This window comes from Trichosurus vulpecula, chromosome 2, assembly GCF_011100635.1.
Source record: "Trichosurus vulpecula isolate mTriVul1 chromosome 2, mTriVul1.pri, whole genome shotgun sequence".
Lineage (NCBI taxonomy): Eukaryota > Metazoa > Chordata > Mammalia > Diprotodontia > Phalangeridae > Trichosurus > Trichosurus vulpecula.
Genome location: NC_050574.1, coordinates 24333496 through 24351830, shown reverse-complemented (window position 1 = coordinate 24351830; position 18335 = coordinate 24333496). Strand labels below are relative to the sequence as shown.

At 44.3% G+C, this 18335-nt stretch overlaps 2 protein-coding genes across 2 annotated transcripts in view; one reads left to right on the top strand and one right to left on the bottom strand.

The window, feature by feature from the left end:
- NPHP4 (nephrocystin 4) overlaps positions 1-18335 on the bottom strand; it is a 161947-nt gene that overhangs the window by 80938 nt on the left and 62674 nt on the right. The window contains 1 exon segment of the mRNA XM_036747336.1: positions 152-337. Within this exon segment, the coding sequence (XP_036603231.1) occupies positions 152-337 (186 nt within the window).
- LOC118839824 (protein KHNYN-like) lies at positions 5966-8445 on the top strand. Its single transcript, XM_036747337.1, is given in 4 exon segments — positions 5966-7336; positions 7339-8314; positions 8317-8414; positions 8416-8445. Coding segments are annotated over 4 exon segments (2475 nt in total).

The window sequence follows — 18335 nt, the reverse complement described above, 5'->3', positions numbered from 1 at the left end:
AAAATTCTGCATATGAAGCATGGCTGAAACAGGCTCAGCATGACTGGCAGGGCTATTTCCAGTCACTATGTATGCATTAGTAGGGCAGCAGCTGTAACAGCACAGGATGGGCCAAATTCACTGGAAAGAGAAGACAAGGGAGTGGTCTTACCTCCTCAGAGCTCATGCTGGTTGAAGGAATCTTGTACACCAAGCAGTGGGCAGGGTTGAGCTGAGTTCCTCCTCGAAGCGGTAAGGTCACTACCTTCTCAGAACAGCCTTCCATCAGGGGGTTCCAAACTGCCCATCGAACTACGTGCATGTAGGCCATGTTAGACAAAGACGTAACGGAGCCCCCCTGGCAAGGAAACAGAGAAAAGGCAGGACATGAAATGCTATCCCCCATCTCACCACCTGGCTGGCCCAGCTCCTTGTCCAGGCCGGTGTTTTCAAGAGGATACCTCAAAAGTCACTTCTTGTACACACCATGGTTGGTGAGATGTTACAACCTGTTCACACCCAGCATCCATCCGTCCCTGGTAACCACAGAATGTTCAAAGACCTGGAGGAAGGACTCCAAAATATTGGGTAGATATGTGTGGAAGCCTCATGGGAGGCTGCGGATGAGCATCAGCCAGTATGAGAAGGCACGGGCAGGTCTGGACCAGCAGATGTGATATACACACGTTGACAAGACTTCCACTGAGGAGAGCACCCCACTTTTAGCTAGTCAGATTAGTAAACTTGATCATACTTAACTCTTTCCTCTCCTTCATCACCTCTTCCTGCACTATCCCTCCCCCAAGCCATATTTAATCAGGTACCAAACCTTATCAATTCTACCACCATAACATTTATCCACTCACACAGTGACCACCCTAGTACAGCTTCTCATCAACTCTTGCCTGGATGGCAGCCTCCTAATTGGTCTCTCTGCTCCTAGTCAGTCTCCACTCGGAAGGACCCTCCATATGCATACCAAAAGAATCTTCTTTTTTTTTAATTTTTGGAGGGGGGAAGGCAGGGCAATTGGGGTTAAGTGACTTGCCCAAGGTCACACAGCTAGTGAATGTGTCAAGTGTCTGAGGCCAGATTTGAACTCAGGTCCTCCTGAATCCAGGGCCAGTGCTCTACTCACTGCACCACCTAGCTGCCCCAAAAGAATCTTCTTAAGAAACAGGTCTGCTCTCCCACTCAAAAATCTTCAGGGGTTCCCTCACTCCATTGCCTCTAGGACAAAATACAAACTCCTAGCCTGGTACTTAAGATCCTTTTCAATCTAGTCCCCACATGCTTTCCCTTATTTCACACTATTCCCTTTCATGTACTTTATATTTCCACCAAATTGGATCTATTCTCTAATCCCAATCTATTCCATCTCCCACCTCCCAGCATTCTCCTAAACTGCCACCCATGCCAGTAATGCCCTCCCCCCTCCCCTGTGCTCCTCAGTATCCTGATCACGCCTCATGGCTCCCTTCCTATGTGATGGCTTCCCAGATCCCCCCAGCTGTCTGCTATAGCAGGGTCTTCCTTCCCGATTTTCTTCAGACCATGCTTATTTGTACGTATGGTGCACCCTCCCAGTAGAAAGTGAAGGCAGAAACTCATACTCCTAATAAATCTTTACTACACTGAATTGAAAGAGATGACAGACACACCGAGGCACTGGGTACATTCAAGCCCCACACTGTGCAGCATTCATTAAGGAAACATGACCAAAGGGGAAGCACTCACTCACGGTCACAAAGAACTAGTGACGGCATCGAGGAGAACTCAGGTCTCGCGCCTTCTAATCCAATTCCCATTCATTCAAACTTCGTGTCGCTTGTTTGACATGAGTGTCTTTCACGTGTCTGGAAAGCGCTTGATAAGACTCATGTCCATCCATCAGCAAGCACCTACTATGTTCCAAACACGGCGCTGGGCAATGGGGATACAAATACGATGAGTGAAACCATCACTAATGCCAAGGAGTTTGCATTCTAAGGAGAAGACAAATTCCTCTTAGTATACATAAAATGAATACCAATACATAGGACTGCTAGGTGGCACAATAGTGCACAGAGGGCCGGGAGGATCTGAGTTTAAATCCAGCCTCAGATACTTAGTAGTCATGTGACCCTGGGCAAAATCACTTCACCCTGTTTGCCTCAGTTTCCTAATCTGTAAAATGAGCTGGAGAAGGAAATGGCAAACCACTCCAGTATCTACCAAGAAAACCCCAAAATGGGGTCATGGAGAGTCGGACACGACTGAAGCAAACACCAATATATACAAAGAAAGACGTTAAACATAAAGCAGCTTGGAGGGGTGGGCACCACATCTGGGGAGATCAGGAAAGGCTTCATGACGAAGACACTGTTCTATTGTACAAGACAGAGAGGAGGAGGGAGGATCGTCCGGGTGTAGTGGGTACAGCCAGTGCAAAGGAGCCTGGAAAGAAAGGCTGAGGCTGGGCTGTGAAGGGCTTTCAAAGCTGAGAAGGCCTGTCTTATTGCCTAGAGACCCTGGAATCAATTGGGGAAGGGAGGAAGTATGTAGGATTTACTGGAATGCTAGGAGACCACTTTCTGAGACAACAACTCTACATTCAGTAACGAAGAGGTATCGATCACTAAGGGCCTTTCAGGGGCAGAAAGGAGTGTGCGGGATGGCAAGTCCATGGCCATGGAGCCATTTTTCTGACACACGCTTTTCTCCATGAAAGAGTAGGCCACATGGACTTGGGGTCATAACTAGTATGGTACAATGGCTCTGGGTTCAAATTCTGGCTCTGCTGCTTACTTCCTGCGAGACCTTGGGAAAGTCACTTAACAACCTCAGGTTGGTCATTTATAAAGGAAGAGGGTTGGACTGTTGTTGCTCATCCTTTGTTCTTAAAGAAGGTCAATGATATCAGCAGGGTGATATCTTGACTGGCAAGTGAATTGGATTTAAGTGAGGCAGAGCTGTGCAGAGCCATCAGCCCCACTCTCTCCTCCAGAGTCATTGGACTCCCGTGGCCACATATAGGTCAGGATGACTGGTAATGACCCTGGTTGGACTGGACGGTCTTTGAGGTCTCTTTCAGCTCCAAACCTATGATCCTCTCTTCCTAGAGACTTGTGCCCAAAGTGCAAAGTCCAAAAGGCACCTAGAGCAAGCATGAACTTTGCCTTCAAATTCAGTCGAGGGGTGGGAGGGAAGTGGGGAATAGTAACCCCAGGCTGGGTGCTATTATGCCGGGAGAAGGGAGTGGGGAGCAGAGTGGACTCAGCTTAGAGAAGCTCATTTGGTTACAGGCATTGGGTAGGGGGGCCAGTGGCATGTCACAAAGGAAGCTCCATCCAGTTTCTTCCTATTTAACAATTCTTGCTAACTAGGTGCTTATTTCTACACTGCCTGACTGCAAGTGCCACCAGCACACACCACCAGCACACTCTAAAGTTTGGCATCCTTGGACAAAGCCCCCATCATCCTGCCCTCGTTACAGCTCTGCATGAGTACAAACCAGCCTTTAATATACAATCTTGAAGAACAAATCCTCTTTATCCTTTCCTGTTTGCATTCCCTATCACAGGCCAGCTGACCAAAGGACAGTACACACAACACAGAAAAAACAAGCGTAGAAGATAAAACAGATACCACATTAAGAAGAGAAATAAATCTTGAAGAATATGGCTGAAGGGCTTAAATCTGAAAGTGTTTTCAAGCTACCACTTTAATTCATTTGTAACAGAGATGTCAGTTTAAAACCAATCTGTGGGTTTTCCTCATTCCTTGACATCCCTCATTCAGCTCAGCAGTCAGCTTTGGGATTTACCATTGTATATGAAGGGACTATGGAGATTAACTGGGTTCAAACCAAAGCCATGATTGATAGATGTTAGAGGTTCCTTCTGGTGGGTTCAAGGTACACTGGCATGGCCCATGAAAGCTACTTTTCTCCTAAAGGCCCAACCAGGATTTAGTGATCATGATGCCAGACTGGCAGACCCAGTGTTGGGGCATTTCCTCCAAGACAGTATTCCCGAATAACCTAAATAAAGCACCGTGAAACTCTAATAGCTGCACACTGGAGACCCCCAAGAGCTGAAGCCTGAATGTAAAAGCCCTAGGCCTCAGCTCCATGGCGCAGTGGTTTCAAGGGGCAGTGCCTGTGAACAGAAACAGGGCACTTGGGCACACTGGACAAATGACAAGGGTGCCTGAAAGGAAACCGATCCAGAGGTTTCTGTTCCCACATCTGTCTTCGAAGCTGTCTTCCAGATCTAGAACCTTGTGAACTTGAAGAAAACAAAGTGAATGAAGCAGGCCAATGACCTGTTCCCTCTTTGTTAGTTTCTAGAGATTCAACTCAGTTCTACAAATGTAATTAAGCCCTTACCATGCACCAGGGACTCTGATCAGCATTAGGAATAGAGAGGCCAAAATAAAACAGTCCCTTTCCTCCAGAAGCTTGTGTTCCATTGGGGTGGGGGTGGGGAGCAGGAATGCAGTAGCTGCACAAGGAATTCAATGCTAAGTGATAGAGAAGCGCTAATACCTAGTCAGTTATCCCTCAGGAGGTGGCCCTGAAGCTTTCTCTGAAGGAAAACAAGGCTCTGAAGAGGCCACGATGAGAGGCCAGCCCCTGCCAGATGGGAGAAGCCACTTGTGCAAAGGCACAGTCAAAAGCAATGGACTCCAGGGAACCAAGGTGGTAGCTTAAGGGCAACCACCCAGCTGAACTCTCCCAACATTTCCCTCCAAACAACTGTAAAATAATTCCTCCAATCAAATTTTGGAGCAGCAGAGCCAACAAAAGGTTGGGGTGAGACATTTTCCCGGCCTAAGAAAATTTAAGAGGCCAGCAAGAGAAGTCTGCGGCATCAGGGTGGAGGCCTGTCCTGAGTCCACACGCGTGGCCGTAGGAACAACGGCTACAGTAGCAGCAGCATCTCTGAGAGTTCTCAGCCCAGATATGGCAAAGGGGTTGGCCAACTGGTCACAAAGAGATTACACAAGACCTTCTGCCAGCGCTGGGTGCTAAGAGGCAAATCTATTTATTGCCCATTCGCAGTTCTGGGTTGCAGTCTCAGGGCAGAGAAGAGTGCTGGCAGTTGGTCAAAAGGGAACAGAAGCCCTGGTCATAATTCCAAAGCAAAGAGAAGCCCTGGCATTTGTGGCTGCAGGTGACCAAGGGCCCTCTCTGAGTAAAGATCAGGGCCCAGACCAGGAGAGCAGTGACCACACCTCTCCCCAAATCACATCCCCCTCGAAAGCACCAAAACCTTGCAGACCCCCAGAAAGAGGTCTAAAAACAGCAGTGCAGAAAAGCCTGAGGCTTGGAATAGTGTCTCCCCACCCCCAGGTGAGCAGAGCCCAATTTCAACATAAAGTTCAAAGTCAAAAATTTGGCTGGAAAAATGCGCAAACAACAAAAATAGAATTTGACCATAAAAAGCTCCTTTGGTAGCACGGAAGACCAAGACATAAACTCAGAAGAAGACAACAATGTGAAAACAGCTACAAAAAAAAAGACTCAAAAAAATGCTAATAGGACCAAACCCAACAAAATTTCCTGGAAGAGTTAAAGAAAAAGCTAAGAATGGTAGAGGGAAAATTGGGGAAAAAAATAAAAGTGATACAAGAAAATTATGAAAAGAAAAACTGTGAAAATTATGAAAAGAGAATTAACAGCTCAGTAAAAGAGGCACAAAATAACACTTTAAAAAAAAGATCAGTTAAAGAACTGATCAAATGGTAAAAAGAAACTTGAAAATCCCAAAGAGAACAGCTTAAAAAGCAGAATTGGCCAAATGGAAAAAGCAGCACAAAATCTCACTGAAGAAAATAATTCGTTAAAAATTAGAATTGGGAGAAGTCTGTGGTGTGGAAGGGTCCAATTGAACTAGAGACCTGCTCTACCTTCCCCCTCTACCTCCAAGGCAGGAGCTTCAGGTTCACAAGCTGTAGATCACCAAGATCCCTGGGAATAAGATCTAGGGCTGGCTTCGCAACCATGCTCCCCTCGGGGGCCACTCCTGGGACCACGGACCGTTTCTCGGTGCCGGCCGATGCGGAGGATATGGTGCTTAAACAGTGGCCTCAAGTGGAACGTATCTTCAGGGTGCTGCTGAGTGTCCTTGAGAAGACCTGCCCGGGGAGGCCCCACATCTGGCTGCAGCTGGAGGCACCCCAAAAGAATGTAGGCAGAGCCAAGGAGTACCTGAAAGGCCTTTGTAACCCAGAAGTGTGGGAGGAAGTCACCTATCCTGCAGCCCTGCACTGTGTCTTCTTTGGAGCTGGGGGTCGCTTCCTAGATTGCCTGTGTTGGGGTACCTCAGCTCACATGGTGCCCAAAGCCCCAGGCTCTCTGTTATTGGGGGGCCTGATTGAAGCCTTTGTCATGGCCCAGAGCAGGATGGAAGATCTGTTAGGGCGACTGAGGCAAGATGGTCTCCAGAGGCCACAGTCCAAGAGTGCCAGGAAACAAGTGACTCAGGCCTTCAAGGCCCTGGTTGGAAGCTATGGGGATGAACAATCCAGGGCTCTCCTGGGTTTGCCGGTGTCTGTCCAGGAGTGGCTGTTAAACTTGGCAGAAGAGGCAGGTGGGGAGCAAGGGCTGCCAGAACCTCCTCTAGGACAAGAGAGGAGCCCAGTTCTGTTTGGGAATGGTGGTTGGGAGGACCCCATCAGAAGGACTCTGAGTGAGGGCAGAGAAGTCAGGGAGGATGACACTGTCTCATTGGGCACAAGGTCTGTTGACCAGGAAGGTATTAGGGAAGGGGTTTATGCTAGGGAAGAGTGTCTGCCTTCTGATCCTGGAGAGAAAGACTGGGAAAGACTATGGTCTGTGGGAAAGGAGGATTCCGGGAGGATTGGAGAACTGATCAGGGAACAGGACCAGCATACACATAATCTCTCTGGGCAAAGAAACTTGGAGAGACTAGAGAGTCCCAGGGAGGGATTACCTGGGCAGAGGAACTGCGGGACGGAGGGGATCCCTGAGGACAGAAATTGTCCATCTAGGGAAAGGAACTGGGGGAAGGATGGGTTCCTTGGGGAGAAAGATTGGAATGGGGATGGCTTGACTATGGGGAGAGACTGGGGCAGAGATGGGCACTTTGGGCAGGGGGATTGTGGGAAAGGGAGACGTAATAGGGAGGAGAACCAGGACAGAGTACAGGATCTGGAAGGAAAAGGCTTAAAAAGAGAGGAGCTACCTGGTGACGTATCCCAAGGAGAAGGTCCCCAGAGCCAAGATCACTTCCCAAGCCCACACTCTGTCAAGGCTGACTTCCTCCTGGGGGTGAATCAGGCTGCAGCTGGTTACTGTGGCCATTGTCAGGCAGTGGTGTGTGACCGGCAGTGGAGGGGCCCCCTAATGCCCTCCTTCAGCTCAACAATGGAGAATCCTCCCCACCAATAGGGCCCAACCTTCTACCTGGGGCTCAGTCCACATGGCTTCTTTCTCCAAAGCCTGGGAATGCGCATTCAGCGGGACTTGAGGGGCAGGAGCCTCCAAAGGGAAGCTTAGGTGGCACCACTGGTGGCAGCTCTGAGGTGACCAAAACCCAGTGCTTTCTGGAGGCCCTGAAGACCCCGTTTTCTTTGAACCTCACTAATGTGCCTGGTGCAACAGGTCTTCGACATGTTATCATCAATGGCAGCAATATAGCTATGATCTATGGCCTCCAGCATTTCTTCTCCTGCCGGGGCATAGCCTTAGCCGTGCAGTATTTCTGGGATCAGGGGCACTGGGACATCACTGTCTTTGTGCCTCAGTGGTGCCTTAGGAAGGATGCCAAGGTGAAAGAACGTCATTTCCTGACTAAACTACAGTCCCTCTGCCTGCTCTCTGTCACCCCCTCTCGAATTGTGGAAGGGAAGAGGATTACCTCCTATGATGACAGGTTCATGGTGAAGCTGGCAGAAGAAACTGATGGCATCATCGTTTCTAATGACCAGTTCCGAGACTTGTCAGAGGAATCTGTGAAATGGGCAGAAATCATCAGAGAGCGGCTGCTGCCTTGCACTTTTGTGGGGAACATCTTCATGGTCCCAGATAATCCACTGGGGCATGAGGGCCCCACCCTGGATGAGTTCCTCAAGAAACCAAATGGGCCGCAGGCTTCGAAAGGTCGCTCAACTGGTCGCCGAGGGCCTCCCCATAGCCAACCTTCCCGACCCAGCTCCAGGGCCTGATCCCAGGTTCGATCCGGAGCCCACCCTCAACCTCTACCTCGACCTCGATCTCAGCCTCAACCTCACACCAGAGGCCTGACAGAATCTGAAATTCAGCCAAAGCAGCCGGAGCAAAAGGAGGAAGATGAGGGAATTAGTGGCTTACTAAGGGCGAGAGAGACTGAGAGCTCCAGCACAAGCTGCTGAAGGTGTTTTGGGGACAGGACCATAAGGTGGACTTCATCCTACAGCGGAACCCCTCTAATAGGGACCTCAACCAGCTTCTCAGAGGCCCTGCTCAGTCTGAACTTCTGAGTCCTTCAGTCAATGGGGGTTGCCAGTGAAGTGCATCCTGGTGACCTGGACAACTGGGTCCTGCTTCTGACTTAAGAGTGAGATCTGGGGAATCATGGGCAAAGTGGAGGAGCAGGAAGCAGGGGCTGCTTTTCCCCTTGGTGGGCCTGTCTGGCGCCAGATGGTTGGGAGGCCTGGACCATTCTTGGCTAACTGGGTTCCCAGGAACACTAGAGGAGTACTAGATGCTGCCATACCCTGGAAGTCTTTGTGTTATGTGAGAGATTACATGTGGACACAGCAGGGAGGTAGTGAAAAGTACACTCATCTAGGAATCAGGATACTTGGGTTCTAGGCCTGGGTTTAGCACCCTTGGCAAAGGAGTACTCAGCTACCTTTAGGCAAAACCTAAACTTTTATTTCTCCATCTATAAGATGGAAGTAAAAATACCTGTTGAGGAGAAAGGACCTGGAGCTCTACCAATTTCCAGGCACACTTATCTGCCAGTTCACAGGGTTCATTTCACTTTAGGTGAAACTCTTTGGTATCCAAGTGGGTCCCAAGCAGATCTGAGTGTCAGAAGTCCCAAACTGTTTCCCTTTTAGATAACCCCCAATCCAAATGTATCCTATAGTTACATTTGGGCTGATGCATGATAATTAAGTTTACAAAAATATTTTCTGGGTTTGTTAAAAAGGGCAGCTTCTGTCTAGGGTATTTGTTTGCTTCTTCATCCTTAACTACAACTTGACAGTGTGGTTGTGGCTAAACTTGCAGAAGTACTGGGGAGCCACAATCAGTTGAATGATAATAAAATATTTCTGAAATGATCACAGGTTATCATTTGACTTATTAAAATCCACATGTAGGAACACACCTGTTATTATGTATGAGGGGTGTGTGTAATGATGGTGTATGTGCATAAACAACAGGGATGGTCACCTGATTATAATCTATTTAGCTGAAAAAGAGTGGAGGAAGCTGGTTAGCAAATGACTAATGTCTTTGGGGAATGGAGGACTAGAACGGATAACAACATAGACTGGGAATCAGAAGTTCATGTTCTATTCCCATCCCTACCTTGGAGATCCTTTCTTGGCTTATCTCAACATTTTATTCTCATGGACCCCCCCAAGTCCCTTCTAGCTCCCTCAAGTCATCACCCATACCAGCATGGGTGTTTCAGGCTTCTTTGGGGGAGTTGTAACTAGGAATAGGGTTACTGGGATCTAAGACTCCAGTCTTCAGAATCTGTCCTGTGAATGGGGTTTCGCTTGGGATGGGATATCACTGAATGCCTATCAAAGGTCCCCTGGGGGAAAAGAGATTTTGTTAAGTATTTGAGGAGGGAAGCTGATACTTGGAGTGTGGCTGGCAGCAGGATAAGGACCATAAATAAAATTTCAAGCCAGGCTTGTTTGTTTATAACGTCATTGAGGCTTGTTTCTAAACCAAACAGTTGGCTTGACCTGTTTCCTTAAACTACAAAATGTCTCAATTTGTTTTGTTGAGGCTTGGCCTATGAATGTATCCTTGCCTATTATTTGGGACCAACATGAGCAGACTGGCTCTAACTCAGGTGCTAAGAACCCTGGGAAACTGGATTGATTGTAATGCTGCACCAGGTACCTGAGTCAGCTCTTGGTTTCTCTGTCCCTTTTTGAGAAATCTTGAACTCCTTACAAACTAATATTCCCCATTTAAGGTCTAGATAGCTTGGCAGCCTTGATGCTTTATACATTAAAAAAAAGTTTTATTGTTTGTGTAATTTTTACAAAATAAAGTGTGTCTTTATCACTAAAAAAAAAAATTAGAATTGGGCAAATGGAAGCTAATGACTCCATGAGACATCAAGAAACAATAAAACAATGTCAAAAAATGAAAAAACAGAAGAAACTGTTAACTATCTCATCAGAAAACCAACTGACCTGAAAAAGAGATCAAGGAGAAATAATTTAAGAATTAAAATTTGACTACCCTGAAAGAAAGAGGCTAGACCTCATACTTCAAGAAATTATTGAGTAAAACTGTTCTAACATTTTAGATCCAGAGGGTAAAACAGAAATTGAAAGAATCCACTGATCACCTCCCAAAAGAGATCCTAAAATGAAAACTCCCAGGAATATTATAGCCAAATTCCAGAGCTCCCAGGTCAAAGAGAAAATACTTCAAGCAGACAGAAAGAAACAATTCAAATATCATGAAGCCACAATCAGGACAGCAAAAGATTTAGCAGCTTCCACATGAAAGAAGCAGAGAACTTGGAATATGATATTCTGGAAAACAAAAGCTAAGATTACAACCAAGAATAATCTATCCAGCAAAACTGAGTGTAATCCTTCAGGAGAAAAAATGGATATTTAATAATAAAGAGAAGGCTTTCAAGCATTCCTAATAAAAAGACCAGGGCCAAATAGAAAATTTAACATTCAGACACAAGACTCAAGAGAAGCATACAAAGGTAAATATGAAAGAGACTCAAATAAGAGACTCAATAAAGTTAAACTCAATAAAGTTATATTTCCATATGTAAAGATGACATATGTAACTCCTAAGACTTTATCATTATTATGGCAGTTCAAAGGAGGACATCGGTGTGAACTGATTATGTTGGAATGATCTCCAAAAACAAATGAAGGAGTGAGAAAGAGGGATGCACTGGGAGAAGGGGGAAGGGAGAGGTAGAATCTGGGAAATTTTCTCACATAAAAGAGGCACATGAAGAAAAGCTTTTACAATGGAGGGGGAAATGGGTGGGGTGGGGGTGGCAGGAAATGCTTGAACCTCACTCTCATTGGAATTGGTTCAAAATGAGAAGAAACTATATACACACTCATTTGTGTATAGAAATGTTACTTACTCAATAGGGAAATAGGAGAGAAAGGGTTAAGAAAAAGGGGGAAGGTGATAAAGGGGAGGGCAGATGATAAAGAAGAGGGTAGATTGAGAGAGGCAGTGATCAGAAGCAAAATATACTTTCGAGGAGGAAGAGGATAAAAAAAGAGAGACGAAGAAACAGAAGAAAATGGGATGGAGGGAAATACACAGGAATCATAAGTGACTGTGAAGGTGAATGGGATGAGCTAACCCATAAAACAGAAGCGGAGAGCAGAATGGATTGGAAACCAGAACCCAACAATGTGTTGTTTGCAAGAGACACACTTGGGACAGAAAGACACACACAGGGTTAAAGAACTGGAGTAGAATCTAATATGCTTTAGCTGAAGTAAAAAAGGCAGGGCTAGCAATCACGATCATGATAAAGCAAAAGCAAAAATAGACCTAAGTAAGAGACAATCAGGGAAACTACATTATGCTAAAAGGTACCACAGAAAATGAAGTAATATTAAAAAAATTTACAGCAAGTTTCTCTGATAAAGACCTCATAAATTTCTCAAATATATACTGGGTATAGAACTGAGTCAAATTTATAAAAATAAGAGCCATTACCCAATTGATAAATGGTCAAAGGATATAAACAGGCAGTTTTCTGAAGAAGAAATTAAAGCTATCTATAGTCATGAAAAAATGCTCTAAATCACTATTTATTAGAGAAAGGCAGATTAAAATTACTGTGAGGTACCACTTCACACATCCAAAATGACAAATGCTAAAATAAGCACATTAATGAATTGCTGGCAGAGTAGTGAACTGATCCAACCATTCTGGATCCAACCACTTTGATCCAAAATATCATTACTAGGCCTGTAACCCAAAGAGATCAAAGAAAAAGGAAAAGGACATATATGTACAAAAATATTTATAGTAGCTCTTTTTTCTGGGGGCAAAGAATTGGAAATTGAGGGGATACCCATCAATTGGGGAATGGCTGAGCTGACCAAATTGTGGCTTATGATGATGATGGAATACTACTGTGCTAAATGAAACGTTAAGGAGGGTGATTTCAGAAAAACATAGCAAGACCTATATGAACTGATGAAAAGTGAAGTGAGAAGGGCCAGGAGATCACTGTGCACAGTAACAGCAAAATTGTAAAGATGACCAATTGTGAAAGTCTTGGCTACTCTGATCAATAAGGACTCATGAGGAAAAAATGCTATTCACCTCCAGAGAGAGAACTAATGAACTCTCAGTGCAAATCACGGTACAATTTTCTTTTCTTTTCCTTTTTTAATATGGCTAATATGGAAATATGTTTTGCATGATTTCACATGTATAATTCATATCATATTGCTTGCCTTCTCAGTGGGTGGGAGGGAGAGAATTTAGAACTTAACATTAAAAAAAAAGCATGTTAAAAACAAATAATCAATTTTGAAAAAGTAAACTGAACACCATTTTTTAAAAAAGCAGCAGGCTCCACTGGCTTGGGTATTTGGCTGGTGAGGCCACTGTCACATGTTTGGTCCCTCCAAGACCCAGACTGCTCCATTCTATTCCAAGGCTGCAGACTGCTCCTATAACCACTGCTGGTCACCGCTCCTCTGGATGCTCTTGGTCTCAAGGAAGGCAAGGATTGGAAGGATGGAACATCACCACTCCTGCAGAAGACAGCCAACATCCTATTCTACTAGTGCTGTATCTACAGGAAAGGAAAGCATTTTGTAACAGCTGTCTAGCTAGTTAGAGCAGCAAAGTGAAGCTGTAGCAACAGTTGTGGCTACTGATTCTACTGGTAAAATATAACAATGACACCGATGAATGGGATGCAAGAATAAGGCACCGCAAAGGACTCAGAAAATCACAGGAATTTTGGCTGAAGATCCATACTGTACAAAAGAATACTCTGCCAGTAATCCTTAGGTAACTAGCTCAAGGGACACAGCTGTTCAGTGAGTTCTTCCATGGCCAGATTTGTCTGCAAACGGTTCTAAGAACCAGAAATAGGAATTACAATAATAGTGAGAATAATAAATAAGATGATGATGAAGACGGCAGACACAGATGGCGCTTTAAGGTTCATGAGGGAGTTTAATATCCATTCTCTCATTTGAGACTTATAACAATCCAGTAAGGGGGGGTGGAGTATTACGGGTATTATCATCCTCATCTTACAGATGAGGAAACTGAGGCTCCCCTGGGCTAAGTAACTTACTCACGGCCACATAGCTAATAAATGTTAAAGGCATGACGACAACAGTGATGATGTTTAAAATCCACTGCCCTGTTTATTAGGCCACATTTCCTCCCCAACTAGTTTCTTCCAGGTCAGTCACAGTTCTACCTAGATCCACTGCAAATACCTAATAATAAACATGTGGCATTTATATACCATTTTCTGTCTTAAAGATTGGTACGTATACAACATTTCAACTGACCATTGCAAAAAGTCTATGAAGTACGGAGGTCAAAAATGATGTCCCCATTTTACAGATGAGAAAAGGGATGCCAAAAGACGTTAATTGACTTGCCTGAGGTAATATATCTAAGTAAGCAACAGAATCGGACTCTAACCAAGGTCTTTGACTCTAACTCTAATGTACTTTCCAACTACCACAACTGCTTCTCCTAGTCTCCTCTTACTGACCTAGATGAACAAAAAATAGAGAAAGACTCTAATTTACATAAACTAAAACTCCCAACCCCAAGAAGGAGGCATGGTGGAGGAGCGGAAAAAGAGCCGACCAACTACTGGAATAAGGATTCGTCATTCAACAGAAGCTCCTGGGGAAACTGGAAAACAGTCTGGCAGAAATTCAGTGAGACCAACATCACCAACACCAACACCAAAAAGACATCGCTATAGAAGCGGATATCGTAAACCAATCACCAGCATGGAAGGAGATGCCTTTCACGACCTTGGACAGAGGAAGAGTTCTTGACTAAAGGAAAGGAGACGATCACTAGAGATAAAATGACATCCAACTGACATTACATAAAATTGAAAAGATTTTACTCAATCAAAATCAATGAGAAGAAGAATGGAAATGAAAGGAAACAGTTAACTATGAAAAAAATATTTGCAGCAAGTTTCTCCGATATCCAAGATATACAGGAAATTGATTCAAATATACAAGAACAAAAGTCATCTGGCAATAAATGGTCAAAGGATATGAATAGGCATTGCTAGAAAGGCAAGCTATCAACAATCACACAGAAAAATGCTCCAAGTCACTAATAATATGAAAAATGTGGATTAAAACAACCATGAGCTTCCACCTCACACCCATCAAACTGGCACGGATGACAAAAAAAAGATGGTGACAAAGCTTGGAAGGGCTCCGGGAGGACAGGCACCCTAATGCACTGCTAGTGAAGCTGTGAATTGATCCAGCCACTCAAGAGATCAATATCTAAAAAGTCACTCAATTGTACAAACCCTTGGACACCAAGATACCAGGCATATCCCCCAAAGAGACCGAAGAAAGAGGAAAACTACTCTTATGCACAAAAATATGTTATGTCAGCATTTTTTGTCATGGGGAAAAAACTGGAAACAAAGTTGTTCATCGTTTCGGGAACGGCCAAATATACTTTTTTAAAAAGCTGTACACAACAAAGATTCATGATCTCAACCTCAATCCTCTTTTTCCATTTAATTTTGTATAAGCCAGGAAATGTTCAATACTGCCAGAGTCTCTATTCTGATCATTCTGGTGGGATGTGATCCTAGTCACTGTCAAGCCAATACAACAACTCAATCAGCACGGAAGTCCCTTCAGGGCAGTCTGATGCCCTCAGAACTAAACAGAATTAGGAAACTTCAGATTCCTCCCCTTGTGCCACAACTTCACTGCCTATAAAATGCCAAATAAGAGTTGTCTTTTCTCCATTTTACAGGAGCGTTAAAAAGCTGTTTGGGATAACTAGAGGCCTTAACTGGAACCGTACCCTAAGCTATTCTCCACATCATACCACTGCATCCAGGGCCATCAGCAGTCATCCTGACCTATGTCTTGCCACTGGACTCCAATGACTCTGGAGGAGAGTATGAGGCTGATGACTTTGCACAGCCCTGCCTCACTGAAAACCAATTCACTTGTAAGTCAAGACATTACCCTGCTGATATCATTAGTCCTTTTTGAGAATGAAGGACAAACAACTCTATGTGTATGACTGAAAAGTTGGTGTCTCAGTCCAGTCTAAGCATGAGGAGAGCTTTTTAAAAGAGATTTTTTAAGCCCACAGTGATTTTGTAAAATGATTAGTCACCTTATAATCTATCAGTTCTATAAATCTGGATATCTGTAATATCAAAGAGTACCAGTGTGACCATATCTTTCTCCTGTTTATCAAGCTTCAGGGGCTCTCTACAGTGTCTAGAAGAAAATGCAACCTCTTCCACTTAGCATTCAAAGCCCTTCATGATCTAGGTCCAGCTTATCTTTGCTGACCTAGCACATCATTCTCTTTCCTTAAAGCTCTCTTTCTTCCAAATCCACTGCCTATTTGCTGCTGCCCAACAATAACAGTCTCTCTCCTGCCTCCATCCCTTTAGATAGACATTCTCCCAAGTCACCATCTCATGCTTCTAGGAAGCCCAAACTCCAAGACTCAACAGGTGCCAACGAGGTCCTCACTTTCTCCATATTCCCAGTTGTTACTACTCTGCCCTCCAACTCTCTCATCCTCCCTACCATGCCCAAAATGACTGTGATTACCCATGGGTAACCAATACCCCCTGCAAAGGGTAAGCTCTTTGAAGGCAAGGACTATTTCCTTTGGGCCTCTGAATCCCCAGTGCCTAGGACAGTGCCTGGCATTTGGGGGCACTTAATAAATGCTTGTTGAATTGGAATTTCTCGAAGGAAGACATATCTGTGGAGATGATAAGATTCTCCTACTGTTGGAATAATTTTAAGTTAAGACCTTTAACTAAATAACAGCAATTTATCATGAGCTTTAAAAAAAAAACAGGCACTCGAACTTCTATGCCTTCTGTATATATCCTTATGTTTTAACTTTTGAATGAGCTGAATCCAATATCTAATCTTTTCATTTTATAGTTTTTTTCAGCTTTCTCAATCAATACAAATCTCTTCTGTCTGTTATATATGTCAGTTATATAAATATCCATTTCCCCTCACTTTTGCCTTTAACTGCTCTAAGAAGAGACGTTTAGTGTATTATCAATGATTCCCCTCTCAGACACTTTAGTGGGACAATTAGGGACTGGTGGCAGATCAATTGCCATTGATTAACCAGCTGACTCTCACTCCCAGCTAATGGCTTAAGTAGGAAAGGATATCTACGAGCCAGAGTGTCTGAATGTTATAGAAGGGGCTCTACTATCACTCTGGGGGAATCTAGAGAGATAAGACGTGGAGGTGGGGGAAACAGCTCTTAGAGGCCACAAGTGATTTCATTTCTTCTTTGTATCCTTTTAATGTTCCATCACAGAATACTGCCACACGGCAGGTGCTTAATAAATGTTTGTTGAATTAAAATACAAGACAGGTAAGAGATAGCAAGACAAGAGCTTTTCTGAGGAAGATGGGAGGATGACAACAACAATGGAAATCGGAAAGAAACAATAGAAAGAAACTGGATTCCATTTAAGTATAATGACCAAGCCTGGCTCCTGTGAAGTGCTGAGAAAATGAACCTCCTAACTATCACTGCAAGAGGTGGCAAGACTACGGGGGTAGGGCACGGTCAGCAACTCTTAATGAGACGGTTGGCTTGGGGAAACCACTCGGTTTTTCTTTCTTTTTTTAACCTTTATTTAAAGGGATGACTCCGGGGTAAGGAATGGCAAGGCATATATTCAGCAAAGGAATGTGTAAAGATGAAAGGGACCACCTCCCCCCGCCCCCGCTTTACAGAAGTGGGTGACTACAGGGATGGAACATTGCATATATCGTCAGAGTTAGCTGAAGGCTGATAAGGTTTGCTGACCTGTTTTTCTCCTTTATCTTCTAATCTTTGCTACAAGAAGGGGATTGCTAGATAGGGGAGGGAGATGGGATGCAGTTAGAAATGAAGATGATTGTAAAAACGTGTAATACACATTAAAACAAAAAAGGCCATTAATAAAACTAAGGAAAAGATGTTTAATGGAGAAGACATTGGGATTTTTGAGTAAGCTGTGTGGTGTTATCAGTCAAGAAAGGTAGTAATGCCATCTCAAATGGCAGTAAGAGAGGGATGGCATCCAGGACTAGGGAGGTGACAGTTCCACTGTCCTCTGCTCAGTCAGACCACGTCAGGATCATTGTATTCAGTTCTGGAGGCCATGTTTTGGGAAGCACATTGATAAGCTGGAGACTGTCCAGAGGGGGACAACCAATATGGTGAAAAGAGGGTCTTGAATTCATGTCATGTTACTCTGTAACATTTGAAGGCATTAGGAATGTTTCATCTGGAAAATAGAAGACTCTAAGAAGATGATAGCTGTCTTTAAGTATCTGTGGAGGCCTTTCATCTCAAGGAGGGATTAGATTTGTTCTTTATTGTTTAGTCATTTTCAGTAGTGTCCAACTCTTTGTGGCCCCTTTTGGGATCTCCTTCATGAAGATAGTGGAGCGGTTTGCCATTTCCTTCTCCAGCTCATTTTACAGATGAGGAAACTGAGGCAAACAGGGTGAAGTGACTTGCCCAGGGTTATACAACCAGTAAGTGTCTGAGGCCAGATTTGTACTCAGGAAGAGAAGTTTTCCTAACTCCAAGCTTGTCGTCATCTAGTTGCCTGAGATTTATTCCACCTAGCCCCAAAGGGCAAAACTTGGACAACTGGTAGAAATTACCAAAAGAATGCAGGCTTCTCACAAGTGGAATGGTCGGTTTCAGGAAGTAGTGAGTTCTCCCTCATTGGAGACCTTCAAAGAGAAGCTAAAGAATACTAGCCAAATCAAGTGCATTGTGGGGAGAAGATGAATATTTTGCTGGACTAAATACATTCTGAAACTCCTTTCAACTCTGAGAGTCTGTGATCCTGTGATCTCCATTAAATGTCATCTGATTAGACTCAGACACTGTTCTAGTCCTGCAGATACCTTGGTTTGGCCCT